Source organism: Callithrix jacchus, chromosome 9 (assembly GCF_049354715.1).
Source record: "Callithrix jacchus isolate 240 chromosome 9, calJac240_pri, whole genome shotgun sequence".
Classification (NCBI taxonomy): domain Eukaryota; kingdom Metazoa; phylum Chordata; class Mammalia; order Primates; family Cebidae; genus Callithrix; species Callithrix jacchus.
This window is the reverse complement of record NC_133510.1, coordinates 70,290,382-70,314,191: the sequence shown is the minus strand read 5'-3', so window position 1 is coordinate 70,314,191 and position 23,810 is coordinate 70,290,382. Positions and strand designations below refer to the sequence as shown.

Genomic DNA, 23,810 nt, shown 5'->3' with positions numbered 1-23,810 from the left:
GCACCTTTAATCACAGCTATTTGGGAGGCTGAGGCAGGAGAATCACTTGAGCCCAGAAGGTAGAAGTTGCCAAGACCGCACCACCGCGCTCCAACTTGGGCCACAGTCCCAGACTCGGTATTTAAAAAAAAAAAAAATTATACCTCATGACCAAGTTGCATTTATTCCAAGAATACATGGTTGGTTTAAATTCTAAAATCAATGAATGTAATATACAATATCAATAAAGGACAAAAGCTACATGATCATCTCAGTAGATGCAGAAAAAGTGTTTGACAAAATCTAACCCATTCATGATAAAAACTTAACAAACTAGGAATAGATGGGAATATCCTTAACCAGATAAAGGGCTTCCCAGAAAAACTAAAAACTAACAGCAAACATTCTGAGTCTGTCAGCTGGTGAGTGGGTAGACAAAATATGCTATATTCATACAATGCAATAATGTTCAGCAATAAGAAGGACTAAGGTACAGATACATGCTACCACATGGATTAACCTCCAGACATGATGCTAGGTGGCAGAAATCAGATGCACAGATCAGGATTTTTTTTTTTTTCTGTAAGGCATTAATCAGTTTTGTATCTATCTATAAATTTTTTTTTTTTTTTTTGGAAATGGAGTCTCCCTCTGTCACCCAGGCTGGAGTGCAGTGGTCTTGGCTCACTGCAACCTCCACCTCCTAATAGGTTCAAGTGATTCTCCTGCCTCAGCCTTTGAGTAGCTGGGACTACAGGTGTGTGCCACCATGCTCAGCTAATTTTTTTTTTTTTTTTTTTGTATTTTTAGTAGAGACTAGGTTTCACCATGTTGGCCAGCCTGGCCTCGAACTCTTGATGTCAGGTGATCTGCCTGCCTTGACCTTCCAAAGTGCTGAGATTACAGGGGAGAGCCACTGTGCCTGGCTTCGAAATTTTATTCTAATAAAAGTTGAATTCATTGGAACTGAGTCAAAAAAAGGAAAATATATTTTTTCTTTAAAAAATTTAAAAAGTTTAAGTGTCTTTCCTAATATGTAAACATGTAAACTCCTTTTTTTTTTTTTTTTTTTTTTTTTAAACAGAGTCTTGCTCTGTAGCCCAGGCTGAAATGCAGTGGCAAGATCTCGGCTCACTGCAACCTCTGCCTCCCGGATCCCAGTTCAAGCATTCTTCTGCCTCAGCCTCCTCAGTAGCTGGAATTACAGGCATACATCACCATGCCCAACTAATTTTTTTGGTATTTTTAATAGAGATGGGGGTTCACCATGTTGGCCAGGCTGGTCTTGAACTGCTGACCTCGTGATCCACCCACCTCAGCCTCCCAAAGTGCTGGGATTACAGGCCTGAGCCACCTCACCCAGCTTAAAATCTGTAAACTCCTGCTCTTCAAGTGCTCTTTTTACCAGCTTGACCATTTTACTGTTTCCTTTAGTTAATAAAACTTGGTGTTTATTCTATATGACAGTTTCTATAGAGAGACAGATATAGATATCTAGATAGATAGATAAGATTGTCATAGAATAAACATCAAGTTTTATTAATTAAAGGAAGCAGTAATGTGCCAGATAGATAGATAGATAGATAGATCAATCAATCTGTATCTATGACAGTTTATGACAGTCATAATCTTAACTTTTTCTTTTCTTTTTTTTTTTTTTGAGACAGAGTCTCACTCTGTCACCAGGCGCCAAGCTGGAGTGCAGTGGCACAATCTCAACTCACTGCAACCTCTGCCTCCCAGGTTCAAGCAATTCTCTTGCCTCAGCCTCCCAAGTAGCTGGGACTACAGGCGCACACCACCATGCCCAGCTAATTTTTGTATTTTTAGTAGAGACAGGGTTTCACCATGCTGGCCAGGATGGTCTCGATCTCTCGACCTCATGATCCGCCCGCCTCCGCCTCCCAAAGTGCTGGGATTACAGGCTTGAGCCACCACGCCCGGCCTTAACTTTTTCAAAATTGTATTTTAACAAGGAACACATAGCAGTAGAGGCTTGTGGACATTCTTTTCTGATTGCTTCTATTTTCTTAGTGAATACGGGTGAAAAGTCAAGAACTGAGAGTAAGAATAGGGAGAAGGTTTGGGGGAAGTTGAGGGTAGTGAAGAAGATATAAAAAAAGACTGGCCAGGCAGGGCATGGTGGTTCACACCTGAAATCCCAGCACTTAGGGAGGCTGAGGCAGGCGGATCATGAGGTCAAGAGATTGAGACCATCCTGGCCAACATGGTGAAACCCTGTCTCTACTAAAAATGCAAAAATTAGCCGGGCGTAGTGGCATGCGCCTGTGATTCCAGCTACTTGGGAGGCCAAGGAGGAAGAATTGTTTGAACCCAGGAGGTGGAGGTTGCCATGAGCTGAGATTGCGCCACTGCACTCCAGCCTGGTGACAGGGCAAGACTTCATCCCAAAAAAAAAAAAAAAAAAAAGACTGGCTAACATGGCGAAACCCCGTCTCTACTAAAAATACATAAATTAAGGCCAGGTACTATGGCTCAGGTTTGTAATCCCAGCACATTGGAAGACCAAGGCAAGTGGATCACCTGAGGTTAGGAGTTTGAGACCAGCCTAACATGGTGAAACACCTCTCTATTAAATTCAAAAAATTAGCAGGGCGTGGTGGGCGCCTGTAATCCAAGCTACTTGGGAGGCTGAGGCAGGAGAATCGCTTGAACCTGGGAGGCAGAGGTTGCAGTGAGCCCAGATCATGCCATTACACTCCAGCCTGGGGCAACAAGAGTGACACTCCGTCTCAAAAACAAAAACAAAAATTATCCAGGTGTAGTGGGTGCCTGTAATCCCAGCCATTTTGGGAGGCTGAAGCAGGAGAATTCCTTGAACCTGGAGGTGGAGGTTGCAGTGAGCCAAGATCACATCACTGCACTCCAGCCTGGGCGTCAGAGCCAGATTCCATCTTAAAAAACAACAACCAAAAAAAAAAACCACACACAGGCTTTTAGTAGAGTGGAAAAGTGAAAAATTAAGGGAAATTCCAGATGACTCCCTAGCAATGTAAGCCCACTGGAGGTTAGTAGTCATGAATTTTTTTTTTTTTGAGACGGAGTTTCACTCTTGTTACCCAGGCTCGGGTGCAATGGCAGGATCTCGGCTCACCGCAACCTCCGCCTCCTGGGTTCAAGCAATTCTCCTGCCTCAGCCTCCCGAGTAGCTGGGACTACAGGCGCACACTACCATGCCCAGCTAATTTTTGTATTTTTAGTAGAGACGGGGTTTCACCATGTTGACCAGGATGGTCTTGACCTCTGGACCTGTGATCCACCCACTTCGGCCTCCCAAAGTGCTGGGATTATAGGCGTGAGCCACCGGGCCCAGCCAGTAGTCATGAATTTTAAATGGAACTGTCAGCATACCACAGCCATGCCTGCAGGCATGGAGTAGGCAGAGTTAGATTTAATCAGGTTATTCAGTTTTGCTAAGTGAGCACAACCAAGAAAATGGAGCATGAGAGTTGGAGGCGTAAGCTGCAGTGGAAACTGTGGAAGGAGAGACCTGAAGATGTAGAGGAACAGAGGACAGTGAACAGATGGGAGTGTGATGTCTTATCAGTCCCAGTTATGTAGAAGGATTGTGGGTATTGATTTCCTAAAGCTAAAAAAGTAGGAGGTGGTGGTTGGATGGTGGAATGCTTAAAAATGAAATCATGAATGGAGGGGGCATGGGGATAGGATATTTATTTTATTTTTGAGAGAGGGTTTCACTCTGTTGCCCAGGCTGGAGTGGAGTGGCACCAACACAGCTCACTGCAGCTTTGAACTCTTGCACTCAAGCGACCCTCCCACCTCAGCCTCCCCGTAGCTGGGACTTCAGAGTCTCATTCTGTTGCCCAGGCTGGAGTGCAGTGGCACAATCATAGTTTACTGCTGCAGCCTCGAACTCTGGGGCTCAAGTGATCCTCCCATCTCGGCCTCCAAAGTAGCTGGGACTACAGGCATGCACCACCACACCTGGCTAATTTTTTTTTGTAGATATGAGGTCTTACTATGTTGCTCAGGCTGGTCTCCAACTCCTGACCTCAAGCAATCCTCCTGCTGTGGCCTCCAAAATCCTAGGATTACAGGTGTAAGCCACCACACCCAGCCTTTATTTTTAATTCATATATAGTGTCTGTTCCCCAAATGCAATATAAATTCCTTGATGGGTTTTATCTTGTCTTCAGTTCCTAGTACAGTGCTAAGTATACTCTAGGGGCCAAATATTTGTTGAATAAAAGAAAGAATAATATGATTTTGCATTTCTAGAAAATCTTACATTTTCAGAGTAGAAATGAATTTCAAGGTAGACTGAATTATACCAGGACACTTAGAGTTCATATTTTATCTTACAAATAATGAAACAAAGATTCACTCAGTCAATTATGAACTATAGCTAGAATCCTGAGTCTCTGAATCCCAGTCTAGTGATCCACGCTGGTTGTTTTAGTTTGTTTGTTATTTTTTTTAAGACGGAGTTTTGCTTTTGTTGCCCAGGCTGGAGTACAATGGCACAATCTCGGCTTACTGCAACCTTTGCCTCCTGGGTTCAAGTGATTCTTCTGTCTCAGCCTCCCAAGCAACTAGAATTACAGGCATGCACCACCACACCTGTCTAATTTTGTAATTTTCGTAGAGACAGGGTTTCACCATGCTAGTCAGGCTGGTCTCGAACTCGTGAGCTCAGGCCTCCCAAAGTCTTAGGATTACAGGCTTGAGCCACTGCACCTGGCCTCAGGCCATTTTAGAGCAAGTTTTATCCTCACCCAAAGTACAACTAGGGACCTTCCCAAAGGTTACTCTACTTAATCATACTATAAGCCAGAATTCCTAGTAATTATAATGGCTTGCAGAGTTTACAGTGAATAGTCTCTATTCAGGATTCTGTTATTCTAATCTTTGCTTGCTTTGCCCTGCAGTGTTTTTCCCTTTGTGTTTTATTTTGTCCTTGTCTTTAAAGGTCAAAATGATTCTGTTGCTTGCTAAGAAACCAACTACCACTTCCCCAGCAGCTGGACTTACCTTTTTAAAAATAAATAAATATATAAATTAAAATATATATTATATTTCTTTGCTAGAGGTCCTGCTATGTTGCTCAGGCTGGTCTCAAACTTCAGGACTCAAGCGACCCACCCACCTCATTCTTCCAAAGTGCTAGAATGAAAGGCATGGACCACTCTACCCTATAGATTTATCTCTTTTTTTTTTTTATTTTTATTTTGAGACTGAGTCTTGCTATATGGCCCAGGCTGGAGTGCAGTGGCGCAATCTCAGCTCACTGCAACCTCTGCCTCCTGCGTTCAAGGGATTCTCCCGCCTCAGCCTCCTGAGTAGCTGGAATTACAGGTGCGTGCCACCACACCTGGCTAATTTTTGTATTTTTAGTAAAGACGGGGTTACACCATGTTGGTCAGGCTGGTCTGGAACACCTTACCTCATGATCCACCCACCTTGGCCTCCCAGAATGCTGGGAGTCCAGATTTATCTTCTTAGGCTTCCATAGCTATGTGCTTGGGGCCAGGGCGTGGTAGCTGACATCTGCATTCCCAGCATTTGGGGAGGCTAAGGCCAGTGGGAGTGGTGGCACATGCCTGTAGTCGCAGCTACTTGGGAGGCTGAGGTGGGAGGATCACCTGAGCTTGGGAGGTTGCTGCTGCAGTGAGCGACAATGGCACCACTGCACTCCAGCCTAGGTGACAGAGTGAGATCCTGTCTCAAAAACGAACAATCAAACAACACTAAAACTAGTGTTTTAGTGCTTGGGGTAAGGTCCTCCTGGCCTTGACCAGAGGCCATGAAATCCTCCAATGCAACTGAACAAGCCAGCATCAGGAAAACAGGCTATGTAGCTTGTTAGGTGACCTCTATTCCAGGATAATTTTTTCTCCTCTGAAACAACTTTGGTTTACTATCAGTCATTTCATGCAGAGTTAAGAGAAAGAACAACGTGAATTTAAAACTTGTTTCTTTGTTTTGAACAAAATTCTTTCTTCGTTTTCCTTTCCACAGTGTATGAACCCAGCTCTGTCCCTTGGGTTCTGTACAAATAAATGGAGCAGCTGAGGGAACAGGATAAGAAGCTGATTTTGTAGTTACAAGCTGTTCCACATCATCCATTTACAAGGTCAGTGGGGACCGAAACTAACCAACACAGAGAACTATGTACTTTAAAACGAGGAAATCTTTATCTACCAGAAACACACAAAGACCTTTCCCAGGTTCTAAATGGCTTATATTCCATTGGAACAAAATATGCTGGAGGGTAAGGAAAAAAGTGTATGGATTAGAGGATCAAAATAGCAAACTGTTATAAAAACAGAGGCCTGCAACCCTTGTCTGTTAGAACCCTGTTCCAGCCTCCTTCTTTCACTGCATCTACTGAGGGGTTTGGGGACCATTTCAGATTTTGATGATTTGGGGAAATAAACATGTAATTAAAGTTGTAAACATAAAAGTGGTTCTATTTTTCCCCATAAATTAGTAGAAAAAGAATTTTAAAAAGTGGTTCTATATTAATGTTTTTGGAGAGAAAGTAGTTTAGAGGCTGGGCGCGGTGGCTCACACCTGCAATCCTACCACTTTAAGAGGCCAGGTGGATCACCTGAGGTCAGGAGTTCAAGACCAGCCTGGCCAACATGGTGAAACCCCGTCTCTACTAAATATACAAAAGTTAGCTGGGTGAGGGAGTGGGCGCCTGTAATCCCAGCTACTTGGGAGGCTGAGGCAGGAGAATCACTTGAACCCAGGAGGCAGAAGTTGCAGTGAGCCGAGATCATGCCACTGCACTCCAATCTAGGCAAAAGAGTGAAGCTCCATCTCAAAAAAAAAAAGACAGTGGTTTAGAAATGAAGGCCTTAAAGCTAACCTCCTGAGGGAAGGGTTGGGATTCCTGAGAGGAAGACTGGACTGAAGGCAGCATAGGCTGCTGTGTGATCTCAGGGAAGTTCCCAAGGCCAGGCCGCTTCAATTTCCTCTCCTGTAAAAGGGAGGTAACAGTAGTGTCTACCTCATAGGGTGATCATGAAGAATAAATAAATTAAAGCATTTAAACTCCTCAGTCCAAGGATGAAAACCTAGCATGCAGATACTGGTACTAGCAGTGGAGGGGCTGAGGAAAAAGGGCTGGAGGAGGTGTTTATTTATTTTTTTATTTTATATTTGCAGGCTAGGTGAGTTGGCTCAAACTTGCAATCCCAGGACTTTGGGAGGCCAAGGTGGGAGGATTGCTTGGGGCCAGGAGTTCGAGATAGCCTGGGCAACATAGCAATACTCTCTACAAAAAATTAGCCAGGCATGGTGGCACACACCTATAACCTCAGCTATTCAGGAAGCTGAGGTGAGAGGATTCCTTGAGCCTGGGAGTTTGAGGCTGCAGTGAGTCATGATCACACCAGTGTGCCCCAGCCTGGGTAACAGAGGGAGACCCTGTTTTTTTAAAACCACGTTGTACAGCTGTACAATGTGTTCGTGTTTTTTTCTCAGACGAAGTCTTGCTCTATTAGCAGGCTGCAGTGCAGTGGCACAATCTCGGCTCACTGCAACCTCCATTTCCTGGCTTTAAGCGGTTCTCCTGCCTCAGCCTCCCGAGTAGCTGGGATTACAGGCATGTGCCACCACACCCAGCTAATGTTTGTATATTTTAGCAGAGACGGGGTTCACCATGTTGACCAGGATGGTCTTGATCTCTTGACCTTGTGATCTACCTGCCTCAGCCTCCCAAGGTGCTGGGATTACAGGCCTGAGACACCGTGCCTAGCCATGTTTGTGTTTTAAGCTGTATTACAAGGGTCAAAAAGTTTAAAAACATAAAGTTTACAATTTTTCTTTTTTTTTTTTTGGAGACAGAGTCTCACTCTGTTGCCCAGGCTGGAGTGTAGTGGTATAGTCTTGGCTCACTGCAGCCTCTGCCTCCCAGGTTCCAGTGATTCAGCCTCCCAAGGAGCTGAGATTACAGGCACATGACACCTTGCCCAGCTAATTTTTGCATGTTTAGTAGAGATGGGCTCTCACCATGTTGGCCAGGCTGGTTGCAAACTTCTAACCTCAAGTGATTGCCTGCCTTGGCCTCCCAAAGTGCTAGGATTACAGGCCTGAGCCATCATTCCCAGCCTTACAAAATTTTAAAGTTACAGTAAGCTAAAGTTAATTTATTATTAAAGAAGGAAACATTTTTTCAACTTTAATGTAGCCTAAGTGTCAGTGTTTATAAAGTCTACAGTAGTATACAATAATGTTCTAGGTCAGCTGGGTGCAGGGGCTCCCACCTGTAATCCCAGCAGTTTGGTAGGCCCAGGCAGGAGCATCACTTGAGCCCAGGAGTTTGTGAAGAACCTAGGCAACATAGTGAGACCCTGTTTCTATAAAAATTATTTATGGTTTTTTGTTTTTTTTTTTGAGACAGAGTCTTGCTCTGTTGCCCAGGCTGGAATGCAGTGGCACAGTCTCAGCTCACTTTAGCTTTTGTCTCCCTAGTTCAAGTGATTCTCCTGCCTCAGCCTCACAAGTAGCTGGGACTACAGGCCCGCCACTATATACCTGGCTAATTTTTATATTTTTAGTAGAGATGGTTTTTACCATTTTGGCCAGGCTGGTCTTGAACTCCTGACCTCAGGTAATCTGCATGCCTCAGCCTCCCAAAATGCTAGGATTACAGGCGTGAGCTACCCCACCCAGCCATAAATAAATAAATAATTCAAAAATGAAACTGTTTTTGTTGTTTTTTGAGACAGTCTTGCTGTCACCCAGGCTGGAGTGCAGTGGCACAATCTCAGCTCACTGCAACCTCTGCCTCCTGGATTCAAGTGATTCTCCTGCCTCAGCCTCCCAAGCAGCTGGAATTACAGGCATGCACACGCACCACCACATCACACTGTTTTGTTTTTTTTTTTTTTTTTTTTTGTATTTTTAGTAGAGACCAGGTTTCACCAGGCCAGGCTGGTCTCAAACTCCTGACCTCAGATGATCCACCCACTTCGGCCTCCCAAAGTGTTGGAATTTTTTTTTTTTTTGAGACAGAGTCTCGCTGTTGCCCAGGCTGGATGCAGCAGCATTATCTTGGCTCGCTGCAACCTCCACCTCTTGGGTTCAAGTGACTCTCGTGCCTCAGCCTTCTGAGTACCTGGGATTACAGGCACATACCACCACGTCCAGCTAATTTTTGTACTTTTAATAGAGTCAAGGTTTCACCATGTTGGCTTGGCTGGTCTTGAATTCCTGTCCTGAAGTGATCTGCCTGCCTCAGCTTCCCAAAGTGCTAGAATTACAGGCGTAAGCCACCACACCCGGCCTAGATACAAATACTTACCATCTTCTTACAATTGCCTAAGTATTCAGCATAGTAGCAGACTACACAAGTTTCTAGCTTTGGAGCAATAGGCTAGGTTTGCATACATACACTCTGATGTTCCCACAATGACAAAACTGCCTGGGATGCATTTCTTAGAACAGATCCTGGTTGTTAAGTGACATATGACTGTACATGAGTAAAAGGAGACCGGTTTCACCTCTAAGTTTCCTAACTATAATTTATGCACTGATATTCTCTAGTATTCAGATTCTATTGCCTTAATTATGTAGGAAAAAACAATTACTTGGTGTACTTGATAATGGCTGGCTGTGTGTCCTGGGAGCAGGAGGAGGCAGGTGGAGATGCAGAAAAGTGAAAGGGAAAAGATTATCCTGAGATTCACAGTCCCTAAACAAATTCCCCAGTGTCTTGCTTGGTGGCAAGAAATTACAGTCACAGGGAAAGAAAACCTTCAGGGGCCTTCCACTTTGGACTGCCTGAGTACTTTTTTGGTACATGAATAAATTTATTAAATAAATGTTAGTATAAATAGAAAAGATTTCCAGACTCCATGATATAGTCCACTTAGTAGAAAAATAATGTAGATAATTGAAGAATGTGACTAGTTCCTTTTAATTTCCTCCAAGAGAATTTTATCTGTGTATCCTAAAAGAATGGGGGAGGGGAGAGGCCAAGGGAATGGCTGTTAATTCCAGGAAAGATTAGCAAGAGCTTGAGTAAGAAGCCTTGGCTGCAGGGATACAGGGTGGGAATACAGGGCAAAGGAACCGGTTCAAAGTTGTTCGTTAGTCACCAAGGAAGCGATGCCAAAGCACTGTATTTTTAGGAAATATAAAGCAGATCAAAACAAGCCAAATCTCAGTGGAAAGAAAATGTGAAATTTCAGAGATGAAACTCCATCTTCTATGGTAATCTCCCTGAATGGAGTTAGCATTTCACATACAAAGCCCAGCTGAAGGGGAAGTATACAGCTCAGATCAGGGAGGAAGAGAACTTCAAAAGAATTTGTAGGTAAGTTGTAAAGACTGCAAACATTTGTGGGATAAAAGAGAAATAAGTAAAAGTTAAAAGAGCTGAGGACTGTTTTTCCCGTAATAGAAAATAACAGTTTACCTAGAAAATAACGTCCTGCTATTCTGTATGTACAAGGCATAAAAAAGGAGGAAAAGTGCTCACTTCAGCAGCACATATACTAAAATTGGAACGATACAGAGAAGTAAATTAGCAAGGCCCCTGCACAAGGCTGACACGCAAATTAAAAAAAAATTTTTTTAATTAAAAAAAAAAAAGGAAAAAGGCCAGGCGCTGTGGCTCACGCCTGTAATCCTAGCACTTTGGGAGGCCGAGGTGGGTGGATCACCTGAGGTCAGGAGTTCAAGACCAGCCTGGCCATCATGGTGAAAGCCTATCTTATTAAAAAAATAAAATAAAAAAAAAAATAAAAGAGAAAGAAAAAAAGGAGAAAAAACAAAACTACCTTGAAAAGTTTTCCCCCCAGGCTGTAGTGCAGTTGCAGGATCTTGGCTTACTGCAGAACTTGACCTCTTGGGCTCAAGTGATCTTCCCACTAAAGCCTTCTGAGTAGCTGGACGACAGGCACACACCACCATGTCCAGCTAATTTTTTTTTTTTTTTTAATTTTCATCAAGACAGAGTTTTGCCATCTTGCCCCAGGCTGGTCTCGAACTCCTGGCCTTAAGTAATCTGCCCACTTTGACCTCCCAAAGTGCTGAGATTACACAAGTGAGCCACCTTACCTGGCTGAAATGCATAAATTTTAAAAATGCTTATTGTAGACTGGGTGTGGTGGTTCACGCCTGTCCTAGCTCTTTAGGAGGCTGATATGGTAGGGGGAATCACCTGAGGTCAAGAGTTTGAGACCAGCCTGGCCAATATGGCAAAGCCCTGTCTCTATTAAAAATACAAAAATTAGCCGGGCATGGTGGCGGGCACCTGTAATCCCGGCTCTGGAGGCTGAGGCAAAATAACTGCTTGAACCTGGGAGATGGAGGTTGCATCGAGCCAAGATAGTGCCATTGCACTCCAGCCTCTGACATGGTGATTCTCTGTCTCAAAAAAAAAAAAAAAAAAGGCAGGGCACAGTGGCTTACACTGTAATCTCATCACTTTGGGAGGCCGAGGCAGGAAGATCACCTGAGATCAGGCATTCAAGACCAGCCTGGCCAATATGGCGAACCTCCTCCCCCGACATCCCTAACCAAAATCCAAAAATTAGCTGGGTGTGGTGGTGGGCACCTGCACCTGTAATCCCAGCTCTGAAGGCTCTAGCAGGAGAATTGCTTGAACCCTGGAGGCAGAGCTTGCAGTGAGCTGAGACTGTACCACTGCATTCCAGCCTGGTTACAAGAGCTAAACCCCATCTCAAAAAAAAAATGCTTATTGCAAAGAAGTTGTTCAACTATAGAGTCTTAGCTGTCCTTTGGAGGTTTTAAAAGTAGGGGCTGGGCACGGTGGCTCATGCCTGTAATCCTAGCACTTTGGGAGGCGGAGGTGGGTGGATCACCTGAGGTCAGGAGTTCAAGACCAGCCTGGCCATCATGGTGAAACCCCACCTTAAAAAAAAAAGTAGAATAAATTCTTTTTTTTTCTTTTTATTCTTACATTAGTAGTAGCTTTGCCTTAGGACTACAGATTCAATAAATGACTTTTCTAGGACTTCCCTTTCCCTGTTCACTAGAGCCAATAACAGGCTGAGGAAGAATCTAGAATAAAATAACTGTAGGTATTTAATCTGAGTCCTACATCTTGTGGTTTGGGGTAAATTATTTCAAGTCTCAGGACTTTATTTTCCACAATTCCACAATAAATAGCTTTGTAAAAATTCATTTATAAAACTTCTACATGTTACTGGATGGAAAGTAAAAAAAAACAAACTTCTACCAAGGAAGTATTGCAGTAGAAAACATTTTGTTATAAATTGCTACATAAGCACAAGATATTCCCACATCATTAGTAATAACATGTAACATATAACTGAATACAAATAAATACTTTAGCATTTTCAGCAAAGAAAACAAGGAGTTAGGCTGAAAAGAAAATAAGGTTGAGTTTTATCTGAATTTTCTCTTTACTAATGTTTTGTGAACATGCTATATGATAATTTAAAGCCCAAGTTTCCCTAAACTGCAGTAGGTATGCACCACTTATTTCCCTAAAGCATTGACAATTCCAACAAAAGCCCCACCTGTAAATATTTATCTGATGTACTGGTGATTCTTCTGTCAAGATGTTTTCTCCTTTGCTCAGATTTGCAGAGCTCACATGAACCCCACAAACCTTGATTCACACATCACAGAATGTTAGGGCTGGAAGGGCCTTACAGAGGATCCTGTCCAATCTCCTCATACTGCACATTCAAAACCTGGATCCTGAGGAGGGGAAATGTCCATCCAAAGTTATATATTACTGGACAGGATAGCTCACGCCTGTGATTCCAGCACTTTGGGAGGCTGAGGAGGGTGGATCACGAGGTCAGGAGTTCAAGACCAGCCTGGCCAACATGGTGAAACTCTGTCTCTACTAAAAATACAAAAAATTAGCCAAGTGTGGTGGCGGATGCCTCTAATCCCAGCTACTCAGGAGGCTGAGGGAAGAGAAACACTTGATCCTGGGAGGTGGAGGTTGCAGTGAGCCGAGACCAAGCTACTGCACTCCAGCTTGGGCAACAGAGTGAGACCCCCATCTCAAAAAAAAAAAAAAAAAAAAATAGCCAGGTATAGTGGCACACACATGTAGTCCCAGCTACTTGGGAGGCTGAGGCAAGAGGATTGCTTGAACCCAGGAAGTCAAGGCTGCACCACTGCACTCCAGCCTGGGTGACAGAGTGAGACCCTGTCGCAAAAAAAAAAAAAAATAATAAAGGCTGATCACTGAACCATGTCTTCTGTCACCTTATTAATAATTTAGCATAGGCCAGGCGTAGTGGCTCATGCCTGTAATCCCAGCACTTTGGGAGGCTTTACCAGGTGAATCATCTGAGGTCAGGAGTTTGAGACCAGCCTGACCAACATGGTGAAACCCTGTCTCTACTACAAATACAATAATTAGCTGGGTATGGTGGCACATGCCCGTAATCCCAGCTACTTGGGAGGCTGAGACAGCAGAATCTCTTGAACCTGGGATGCAGAGGTGAGCCAATATTGCGCCATTGCATTCCAGCCTGGGCAACAGAGCTCAACTCCATCTCAAAATGATGATAATGATAATAATAATTTAGTATATTTTTGGTGAATCTGGAAACTGTCAACTAAAAAGCAAGATCAGTTTCTGTCTCTTCTTCCACAGTAATTTTTAGACTCATAAAGATGTTTACTTAAAGGTTAAATGTTTAACTGTCTACCCAGGAAAGATTTTTCTCCAAAAAATTTCAGCAGAGGACAGCAAATATAAATATGGATCCCAAATGCTTAAAATTAATTTAAAGTGTAAGAGAATTACTTTTTTTTTTTTTTTTCCCTGAGATGGAGTCTGTCGCCCAGGCTGGAGTGCAGTGGCATGATCTCTACTCACTGCAACCTCCACCTCCCAGGTTCAAGCAACTCTGCCTCAGCCTCTTGAGTAGCTGGGATTACAGGTGTGTGCTACCCTGCTCAGCTAATTTTCATATTTTTTGGTAGAAATGGGGTTTCACCATGTTGGCCAGGCTGGTCTCAAACTCCTGACTTCACGTGATCCGCCCGCCTTGGCCTCCCAAAGAGCTGGGATTGGGATTACAGGGGTGAGCCACCATGCCCAGCCTGTTCATTATTTTTCTTCACTATCTCACTCTAGCATATACTCTCCATGAGGCAGAGAGCCAGTTTTGCTTACAAACATATTCCTTAAGCACCTCGGATACTGTGCTAAATATATCTGGGGAATGAATGAAAAAGTTGAAAAGCTCTACTAAGACTAAAATCTCTACACATATGTTCCACAAGGGCCATTTTGTTTGTGTGAGTTGGAGTATATCTTGAGTTCTGCCTATTTTGTATCCAAAACTCATTTGTACTTTAATTTTGCCTTTCCTACTTCAGAAACAAGCTCTGTTATCCTATTCTGTAGAAAATTCACCTTCTCTTTCTTTTTTTTTCTTTTTTTTTTTTTTTTTGAGACAGCCTCTAGCTGGGCATGGTGGCCAGAGCCTGTAATCCTAGCACTTTGGGAGGCCAAGGTAGGAGGATCACTTGAAGTCAGGAGTTTGAGGCCAGCCTAGCCAACATGGTGAAACCCATCTCTACCAAAAAATATGAAAACTAGCCGAGCATGAGGAAGGAGAATCGCTTGAACCTGTGTGGTAGAGGTTGCAGTGAGCTGAAATCGCGCCATTACACTCCAGCCTGGGCAACAAGAGCGAAACTCCGTCTCAAAAAAATAAAAAGAAAAGAAAAGAAAGAAGAGACAATTTCTCTCCGTTGTCCAGGCTAGAGTGCAGTGGCCTGATCTCCGCTCACTGCAACCTCAACCTCCCGGGTTCAAGCTATTTTCCTGCTTCAGCCTCCCTAGTAGCTGGGATTACAGGCACGGGCCACGACGCCCAGCTAATTTTGTATTTTTAGTAAAGACGGAGTTTTGCCATGTTGGCCAGGCTGGTCTCGAACTCCTGACCTCAAGTGATCTGCCTGCTTCGGCCTCCCAAAGAGTTCGGGTTACAGGCGTGTTACTGTGCCCGGCCAGAAAATTCACTTTTGTTCCCTCAATATTTCCATAAACTCTGTATCTCCCAGAGATGGTCAAGGAATTCATGAGCTAAGATAACATGATAAAGTTGCAGAGAAATAAAAACAACAGAAATAAAGTAAAGGGCGCTTCTGAGAAACCTTGGCTGAGATGGTCAGAGGCACATTTACTACGAAGCAGCACAAGTTGGCGTTGAAGGGTTTAATTCCTCGAGCCCTACTTTCCTCATCTGTAAAATGGGGATAATAACTCACAGGGCTTGTCATACGGATGAAATGTGATCATGTGTATGAAAAGCCAACTACTCTGCATAGTTAGCAATAAAAAAATAGAAGGTATTCATTATCCTAATGAACTGAAAAAACTGCTTTTGCACCTTACCGGGAGGAGATTAGGTTAGGAGCCAAAGGCTCATTTAGAGAAGGTAAGGAAAAGCAGCCAGAAAGGTGGAAATCGAGTTTAAGGCGCGTTCCTGGTGAATCAGACCCGGAGTGGGAAGCAAGCCCCCTCTCTGAATAGCCCTCAGCGGCGAGGGGAGCGGGTTCCCGCGGGCCCAGCCAGAGTGCCCGGCAGTCAGGACTCAGAGGCGGAACCCGCAGCCCGGCCCTGGAGTCGACGCCTTCCAGGCGGCGTAGGGAGCGCAGCCCCGAGGACCCGAGGCCAGGCAGGGGCGCGGGGGCGGAGCGGGGAAGGACGGGCTTGGCTACTGGGCGCGGCCTTCCTCTTACCTGGCGCTTCCCCTCGCTGGGGTTTTGCTAACCTGACGCCTCCGCGCCCACTGGGGACCGCGCAGACGCCTCGCCTGCACCCTGCTCCCAGTGGCAGCCTCCACCCCAGCCCCGGCCCATTCTCCAGCCCCGGATCCCTTTTCTCCCTCCCCTTCCTTGCTTCCGGCTCCTTCTGTAGAGTTTGGTTTTTTGGTTGTTGGTTTTTTTTTTTTCCAGAGTTTGGTTTGAACTTTTGAATCCGCCAATCAGCGCCGCGCGCCCACCCTCCGTGGGTGCGGCCGGGGGCGGGGTCCGGAGCCAGCCCTCCCGACACGTAGCTGGAGGTTGGGTATATAGGGCCCCTTCGGGCTGACCACTGTTTCACTATTTCTCCCCCGGACTCCTTGATAGTCTGTTAGTGGGAGATCCTGTCTTCCTCCATTCGCCTCCTTCAGCGCCGCAGACCCCTTTAAGTTCCAGTCATGGTGAGTGGGGTCCCTCGCGGGTGGGCAAGAGTGCGCGTTCCAGGGGGCGGCGGGTCCCGGAATTACTGCCTGCACCTCAGGCCGGCCCAGGACGGCTCCCGACGGCTCCGGGTGCCTCCGGTTAACCTGGCTTTTGCTGGCAGGGCTTAGAAGGTCGAGTTCACCCGGCAGACACCAGTTCGGGCCCGGAGACCTGGCCCGGGCGCGGCCCTCGGTGGAAATCAAAGCCCTCTTGATCCTAGTGAGAGTTTCCCCCGAAGGGCTCGCTACTGTCCTAGGGAGGGAGGTCAGAGAGCCTGCCTGCTCATGGCCTCCAAGAACTTAAACTAAAAGTCCCTCCCCACGTTTTCCCAAGTGACCTCACCTTCTCACTGCGTGCGCTCCCGCATCGACGGTGCAGCACTTCCTGGCGCCCCCTCTCCAGCGCCCAGTGACTCGCTGCTGAGTCACCTGTGGCCCGGCCCTGGGGAGAGCTTCCAGCTGCGCCAGTCCACCTGAGGATGGAAGCGGGCCCCTCCTTGGAAGGGAATAATTAACTTTCACGTTGCCTAATCTTGCATTTCTGGTGTTAATCTAGTGGTAGGTTTACAGCTGAAGCTTTCTACTTAAGCCGGGTTTTAAAACACGTCTACAAAAGGATTTTTTCTTATAAAACCAGAGTTGGCCGGGCGCGGTGGCTCAAGCCTGTAATCCCAACACTTTGGGAGGCCGAAGCCGGCGGATCACCTGAGGCCAGGAGTTTGAGACCAGCCTGGCAACATAGTGAAACACCGTCTGTACTTAAAAAAAAAAAAAAAAAGCGGGGGGCGGGGGTCGTGGTGGCGCGCCTGTAATCCCAGCTACTTGCGAGTCTGAGGCAGAAGAATCGCTTGAACCCAGGAGGGGGAGGTTCCGCTGAGCCAAGATCGAGACACTGCACTCGATCCTGGGTTACAGACCAAATTCCGTCTCAAAAAAAAAAAAAAAAAAAAAAAAAACCCAAACCAGAGTAACCTGTACTCAGCATGTGTTCTTAGTTCAGTTTTCAAGAAAAGTGAAGTTATACATAAGTTGAGTGTTTTCTATAAAGCTTCCAGAAGTCTTGAAAACAACTATCTTTGGCCGGGCGTGTTGACCCATGTTTGTAATTTCAGCACTGTGGGAGGCAGAGGCGGGAGGAACGCTTGAGATCAGGAGGTCGAGACCACCCTGGGCAACATGCTGAAACTGTCTATACAAAAATTAGCTGGGCACCTATAGTCCCAGCTACTCGGGAGGCAGGGGTGGGAGGATATTCTGATCCCAGCATGTGGAAGCTGCAGTGAGCCAAGATCACACCACTACACTCCTGTGAAACCCTATCTCAAAATAAGTCATATGTAAATACTTGTATATGTATCACTGTAACAACCTGAGAGCTTTTCACCAAGCAGTACCAAAAAGATACTGAAAATTGTGATTCACAAAGTAGTGGGATCCTTTAAAAAGCAGGAGAGGCCGGGCGTGGTGGCCCACGCCTATAATCCAAGCACTTTGGAGGCCAAGACGGGCGGATCACCTGAGGCTGGGAGTTTGAGACCAGCCTGGCAACATGGTGAAACCCCGTGTTAAAAAATAAATGAATAAGCAGGAGAGCAGCAGCAGACTGGTTTAGGCGATCACTGGTTAATTTTAGAGGTAGGAGCTGCTTATCCAGTGAACGCTAGACCAGTTGACTCCACCTGTGCCTCAGTTTATCTCCCATGTGGCCAGGGGAGCATGGAGGGTAAGGCAGTGGCCACTGACATTGCTTGCTAAGCTTCAAGAAGGCAGTTTAGACTGAGCAATGAAAGAAAAAACTGTGGGCCCAAAATAGAAGCATTTAAACAGAAGCATTTTGTTAGAATGAGTGGATCTTCTCAGATACTTTATCTCCTTGGGCGGGGGGGCCATCATGATCAGATATCTGGTTATCTCCAGCTTTTGGGGCTTTGGGGTTTCCACAGTCCAGTTAAAGGTAAACATGATGCCTGGTGCAGTGGCTCAGGCTGGTCTTGAACTCCTAACCTCAGGTGATCCACCCACCATGGCCTCCCAAACTGCTGGTATGCCAGGTGTGGTGGTGGGCACGTGTAATCCCAGCTACTTGGGAGGCTGAGGCAGGAGAGTCACTTGAACCTGGGAGGCAGAGGTTTCAGTGAGCTGAGATTGTGCCACTGCACTCCAGCCTAGGTGACAGAGCAAGACTCCATCTCAAAATAAATAAATAAATAAATAAACATGCAATGGTAAGTAGTCATGGGCTCATTAAGACAAACTACTCCTATTCTTCCACAGCCTTGGAGCTGGGCAAGTAGACACAGATGATACTGAGCTTGCTGATGTGGTCAGGAGACGTGTTTCGTGGAGAGAGTAGGTGGGAAGGAGGTGATCATAAGTCAAAGGTTGTGAAATTAGGGTTTTTATTATCTCTTGGGTTATGGGACTAGGCCCTTTGAAAACTTAGTGTTCTGCCAGTCTCCAAAGTGGCTGATCTGACTTAGGATGAAATACCAAACACCCTTTTTGTTTTTCTGTTAAGTCTGTGCATACAGATTCTATGTTTAATTGCCTTATTTTACTAAGCAGGTGTGGGTTTGGTAACTTCTAACCATGTTCTTGAAATAAAGGAGAATATTTCCTCATGTTCTGCTTTGGCCCCTCTGGCCCCTCTAAATTAACTTGGCCCATACCATAAAATATATATAGAGAGAGAGAGACAGTGTCTTGTCTCATTTGCCCGGGCTGGAGTGCTGTGGCACACAATCTCTGCAACCTCCGCCTCCTGGGTTCAGGTGATTCTCATGCTTCAACTTCCCAAGTAGCTGGGACAACAAGTGCATGACACCACACCTGGCGAATTCTCATATTTTTAGTAGAGACAGGATTTCACCATGTTTTGGCCAGGCTGGTCTTGAACTCCTAACCTCAGGTCATCTGCACACCTCAGCCTCCCAAAGTGCTGGGATTACAGGCATGAGCCACCGTGCCCAGTCATAATTTTTTTTTTTTTTCATATTTTTAGTAGACAGTTTCATCATGTTGGCCAGGCTGGTTTCAAACTCCTGACCTCAACTGATCTGCTCACCTTGGACTCCCAAAGTTCTGGGATTGTGGATGAGCCAGCACTCCACCAGACACAACTAATTTACTGATAAGTAAAGTCTTGATAACACTTCTAACCTTATAGTACTATCTTTGCTCTCTCAGAGATGTTTTGATGGTGAAGGAAAAATGTTCTTCCTAAAGATTAGATTCTTTCACATGGTTAGAAAGCTGCCTCTGACCAGAGTTTTTAAAATACAGCTAACTGCTGCTTATCCAGCACTTTCTCCATGAGTCATATGGCTGTGGTTTGCTGGTTTAAGCTGGTTTTAAAGGAGAAAGGGAGAAGCTTTTGTTTCCTAAAGAATAGGATTAAAGCAGGACCAAAATGAGCTCAGTAGTTACACAATCATTCAGAGAATGAATCAGAGCTGGAATGGGGAATTTTGCCTTAGTTTAAGGAATTGTATCTACTGTGGCTACAAAGCAACCGTCTGGTCTTGCCTAGTAGTTCATGAACACCTCTTTGGTTTTCCAAGGCATTTTTGCTGAATTAGGTCTTCAGAGACTTTTGCTTTTGAAATTACAGTCCCTGAACAGGAGTGGCCTGCTGAAAAGTAGATATCTGTCTTTTGTTTTGTTTTGAGATGGGATCTCACTCTGTCAGTCAGGAGTGCAATGGTATGATCTCAGCTCACTGCGCCTCCAACTCCTGGGTTCAAGCGATTCTCCTGCTTCAGCCTCCTGAGTAGCTGGGACTACAGGTGTGCACCACCATGCCCCACTAATTTTTGTTTTTATTATTTTTAGTAGAGATGGGGTTTAGCCATGTTAGCCAGGCTGGTCTCAAACTCCCAACCTCAGGTGATCCACCTGCCTCACTCAGCCTCCCAAAGTGCTGGGATTATAGGTGTGAGCTACCATGCCCAGCCAGTTATCTGTCTTAAAGGTTAATTATTCATTAGGTGTGAATCATTCCTAAATGTCTCATCTGATATATCATATCCTGACATTTTCCTTTCTTCCTCTCACAGCGTGAGTGCATCTCCATCCACGTTGGCCAGGCTGGTGTCCAGATTGGCAATGCCTGCTGGGAGCTCTACTGCCTGGAACATGGCATCCAGCCCGATGGCCAGATGCCAAGTGACAAGACCATTGGGGGAGGAGATGACTCCTTCAACACCTTCTTCAGTGAGACGGGTGCTGGCAAGCACGTGCCCCGGGCAGTGTTTGTAGACCTGGAACCCACGGTCATTGGTGAGTTGGCCTCGGTAACCCAAGTGAGATCCCAGGGTGCTGGGACAGGAGGTCTGTCCTGGGGGCTCTGCTGGTCACTCGCTCACTCACCCAGTCCCTCTGTCCTTCTCTCCAGATGAAGTTCGCACTGGCACCTACCGCCAGCTCTTCCACCCTGAGCAGCTCATCACAGGCAAGGAAGATGCTGCCAATAACTATGCCCGAGGGCACTACACCATCGGCAAGGAGATCATTGACCTCGTGTTGGACCGAATTCGCAAGCTGGTAAATATAGTACTTTAAAATGGGGCGAGAGTTATTCTTGCAGTTCTGAGACCAAACTACAAGAAAATCATTCTTTGCAACTAAAATGCAACTTCTTGCCAAACTAATTGGATTTCTGAACCAGATGGTCCTGGGTTTTTGGGACAACGATGGGGTAGGGAGTGAGTGCTCTTTAGCCTGTTTAGCTTTAAGCTACTGAGTAGGTGGCTAACTCCTACTTGTAACGAATTGATCAGTCATTTTTTAAAATCTGGGCTGGTTCCTTCATGTTAATAAAGTTTAGAGAACAAGAAGGCCGATGTCACACTGACTGGAAACTTCCAGTTCAGCTGAAAGTGGAGTCAGGAGCCTCCTTATGCAGTTGGATCATGTTAACTAAGAGCCTGGCAATCAGATGACTCTTGCTCCTTAGGCATGTGGGCAGCTTGTAAGTAATTAACCAGAGATCAAGCCTGGGCAGAGTAACTTGTCAAGAAAATCACATTTTACTAAAAACCCAGCCACAACTGGTCCATTCTAAAAAAGAATGGCCTCATCATTCATGGCTTCATACTTTCCTCAGATGTTTACTTAGTCTTCCCAGCAAAACTGGACTGATGTTTCCTATGCTTAGAAACTAAGCTGTAGTTATAAGCACTGACCTGGAAATCAGGACCTGCCTTTAGGGACAAATAAACTTAGTAGCTATTTAGGATTCTGGAGTGAAGTTCATTGCCTACCAAGACAATTGCATTTGTCCTTGGCCTTACTGTGTTTACAGGAGGCTTAAAGGGTGTAATTGGTAGGCGAGGGTCTGCCTTGTGCATTGATCTCATGTAGTTTATGGACCCACAAATCTGAGGCTCATTACTTGGAGAAGCAAGAGTTGACTACAGAATACTTTATTTGAAAGGTCAAACTTACCCCTTCATAAAGTAGCAGTTTGCCGGCCAAAATAGCCCAGTTAGGTGGAAGAAATCGCCAACAATCTGAGGTCTCATGGAATTGTGGTTGTGTCACTTGACCCACAACGAATAGGCTTCTTGGTGCCTAGTATCATATAGTGGGTACTTAAACTGTGCCAAGCACTAACTACTATTCTTATTTAATCAATGGGAGAACTGAGAAATGAATGTGATCCTACAGTAAGGAACTGGTACAGCTGGATCCAGACCCAGCCCTGATTCCAGTTCCACCGTGTTAGAAATTGGCTATTCTGTAGTTCCACCTCCGAGAGCAGCTGCCAGATCTTTATAAAGCATCCCCTGGACTGGGCTGGTGGTCCTGGGCCTGTCCCTTGGGAGCTCTTCAGCTGATAAGAAGCTGCCCGGTTCTGTGGCCACAGCAAGGGAACCAGAAGCCGCTCTCATAGTTACCAAAGCTTGAGGCCTATATACAAGCCCAGACCTTGTGATTCTTCTGCCTGAGGAAATAGTTCATCTTAAAATAGTCTTTTTAGCAGAGGCTTTCCCCTCAAGGACTTGACTGTGAATATTTGCTCTGAATCACTTAGCGTTTTTTGAGACAGGGTCTGCTCTGTCATCCAGGCTGGAGTGCCGTGGCATGGTCATCAGTCTTGAACCCCTGGGCTTAAATGGTCCTCCCACCTTGGACTCCCAAAGTGTAATTACAGGCGTGAGCCACTGTGCCTGGCCCAGAAGAGTTTTAAAATTACAATTGGTGTAGCCATGGATTTATAGAAGTCCTCTGCAGGTTTCACCAAATGTCTTGCAACACTAAAATGAAATCTTTATTTTGCAGGCTGACCAGTGCACCGGTCTCCAGGGCTTCTTGGTTTTCCACAGCTTTGGTGGGGGAACTGGTTCTGGGTTCACCTCCCTGCTCATGGAACGGCTCTCAGTTGATTATGGCAAGAAGTCCAAGCTGGAGTTCTCCATCTACCCGGCGCCCCAGGTTTCCACAGCTGTAGTTGAGCCCTACAACTCCATCCTCACCACCCACACCACCCTGGAGCACTCTGATTGTGCCTTCATGGTAGACAATGAGGCCATCTATGACATCTGTCGTAGAAACCTCGATATTGAGCGCCCAACCTACACTAACCTTAACCGCCTTATTAGCCAGATCGTGTCCTCCATCACTGCTTCCCTGAGATTTGATGGAGCCCTGAATGTTGACCTGACAGAATTCCAGACCAACCTGGTGCCCTATCCTCGCATCCACTTCCCTCTGGCCACATATGCCCCTGTCATCTCTGCTGAGAAAGCCTACCATGAACAGCTTACTGTAGCAGAGATCACCAATGCTTGCTTTGAGCCAGCCAACCAAATGGTGAAATGTGACCCTCGCCATGGTAAATACATGGCTTGCTGCCTGTTGTACCGTGGTGATGTGGTTCCCAAAGATGTCAATGCTGCCATCGCCACCATCAAGACCAAGCGTACCATCCAGTTTGTGGATTGGTGCCCCACTGGCTTCAAGGTTGGCATCAACTACCAGCCTCCCACTGTGGTGCCTGGTGGAGACCTGGCCAAGGTACAGAGAGCTGTGTGCATGCTGAGCAACACCACAGCTGTTGCCGAGGCCTGGGCTCGCCTGGACCACAAGTTTGACCTGATGTATGCCAAGCGTGCCTTTGTTCACTGGTACGTGGGTGAGGGGATGGAGGAAGGAGAGTTTTCAGAGGCCCGTGAGGACATGGCTGCCCTTGAGAAGGATTATGAGGAGGTTGGAGCAGATAGTGCTGAGGGAGAGGATGAGGGTGAAGAGTATTAACTTGTATGCTGTATTTTGTACTCCATTGTCTTAGAATCGTTTTATTTTTGTTCTGTGGACCTGTCCATTATGGCCCTTAATTGTTAATAAAAGTGATGTTTTCATTTTTAAGTGTCCAGTTGACTTCTGTATCACAGTAAGTACTTGATCCACTTAAGACCAATTAGATTTACAGGGCTGGTAGATGAACCATCTGAGTTTAGAAGGGTCTTGCTCCGTCACCCAGGCTAGAGTGCAATGGCATGATCATAGCTCATTGCAGCCTCTACCTCCTGGGCTCATGTGATTCTCCTGCTTAAGCCTCCTGAGTAGCTGGGGACTGCAGGTGCATACCACCATGCTCCGCTATTTTCATTTCTTGTAGAGTTGGGGTCTTGTTATGCT

The 23,810-nt window shown here is 45.6% G+C and overlaps 1 protein-coding gene and 1 non-coding gene across 2 annotated transcripts; both read left to right on the top strand.

Annotated features, from left to right (window-relative positions):
• The first annotated feature begins 10,445 nt into the window (after positions 1-10,445).
• LOC118144592 (U6 spliceosomal RNA) lies at positions 10,446-10,555 on the top strand. Its single transcript, XR_004729360.1, has one exon. It is a non-coding gene; the product is annotated as a U6 spliceosomal RNA (small nuclear RNA).
• A 5,487-nt stretch (positions 10,556-16,042) lies between these two features.
• Positions 16,043-23,537, top strand: TUBA1C (tubulin alpha 1c). Its single transcript, XM_009003725.4, has 4 exons — positions 16,043-16,148; positions 20,225-20,447; positions 20,563-20,711; positions 22,452-23,537. The coding sequence occupies exons 1-4, from the start codon at positions 16,146-16,148 to the stop codon at positions 23,424-23,426; spliced, it is 1,350 nt and encodes a 449-aa protein (XP_009001973.2). The 5' UTR covers positions 16,043-16,145; the 3' UTR covers positions 23,427-23,537.
• Positions 23,538-23,810: the final 273 nt, after the last annotated feature.

What these genes read in the sequence shown, in the direction of transcription:
- TUBA1C (XM_009003725.4), top strand. An exon ending in CCTGGAACCCACGGTCATTG is followed by an intron (nt 20,448 to 20,562) that starts GTGAGTTGGCCT and finishes CCTTCTCTCCAG; the next exon opens with ATGAAGTTCGCACTGGCACC. An exon ending in TGGACCGAATTCGCAAGCTG is followed by an intron (nt 20,712 to 22,451) that starts GTAAATATAGTA and finishes TTTATTTTGCAG; the next exon opens with GCTGACCAGTGCACCGGTCT.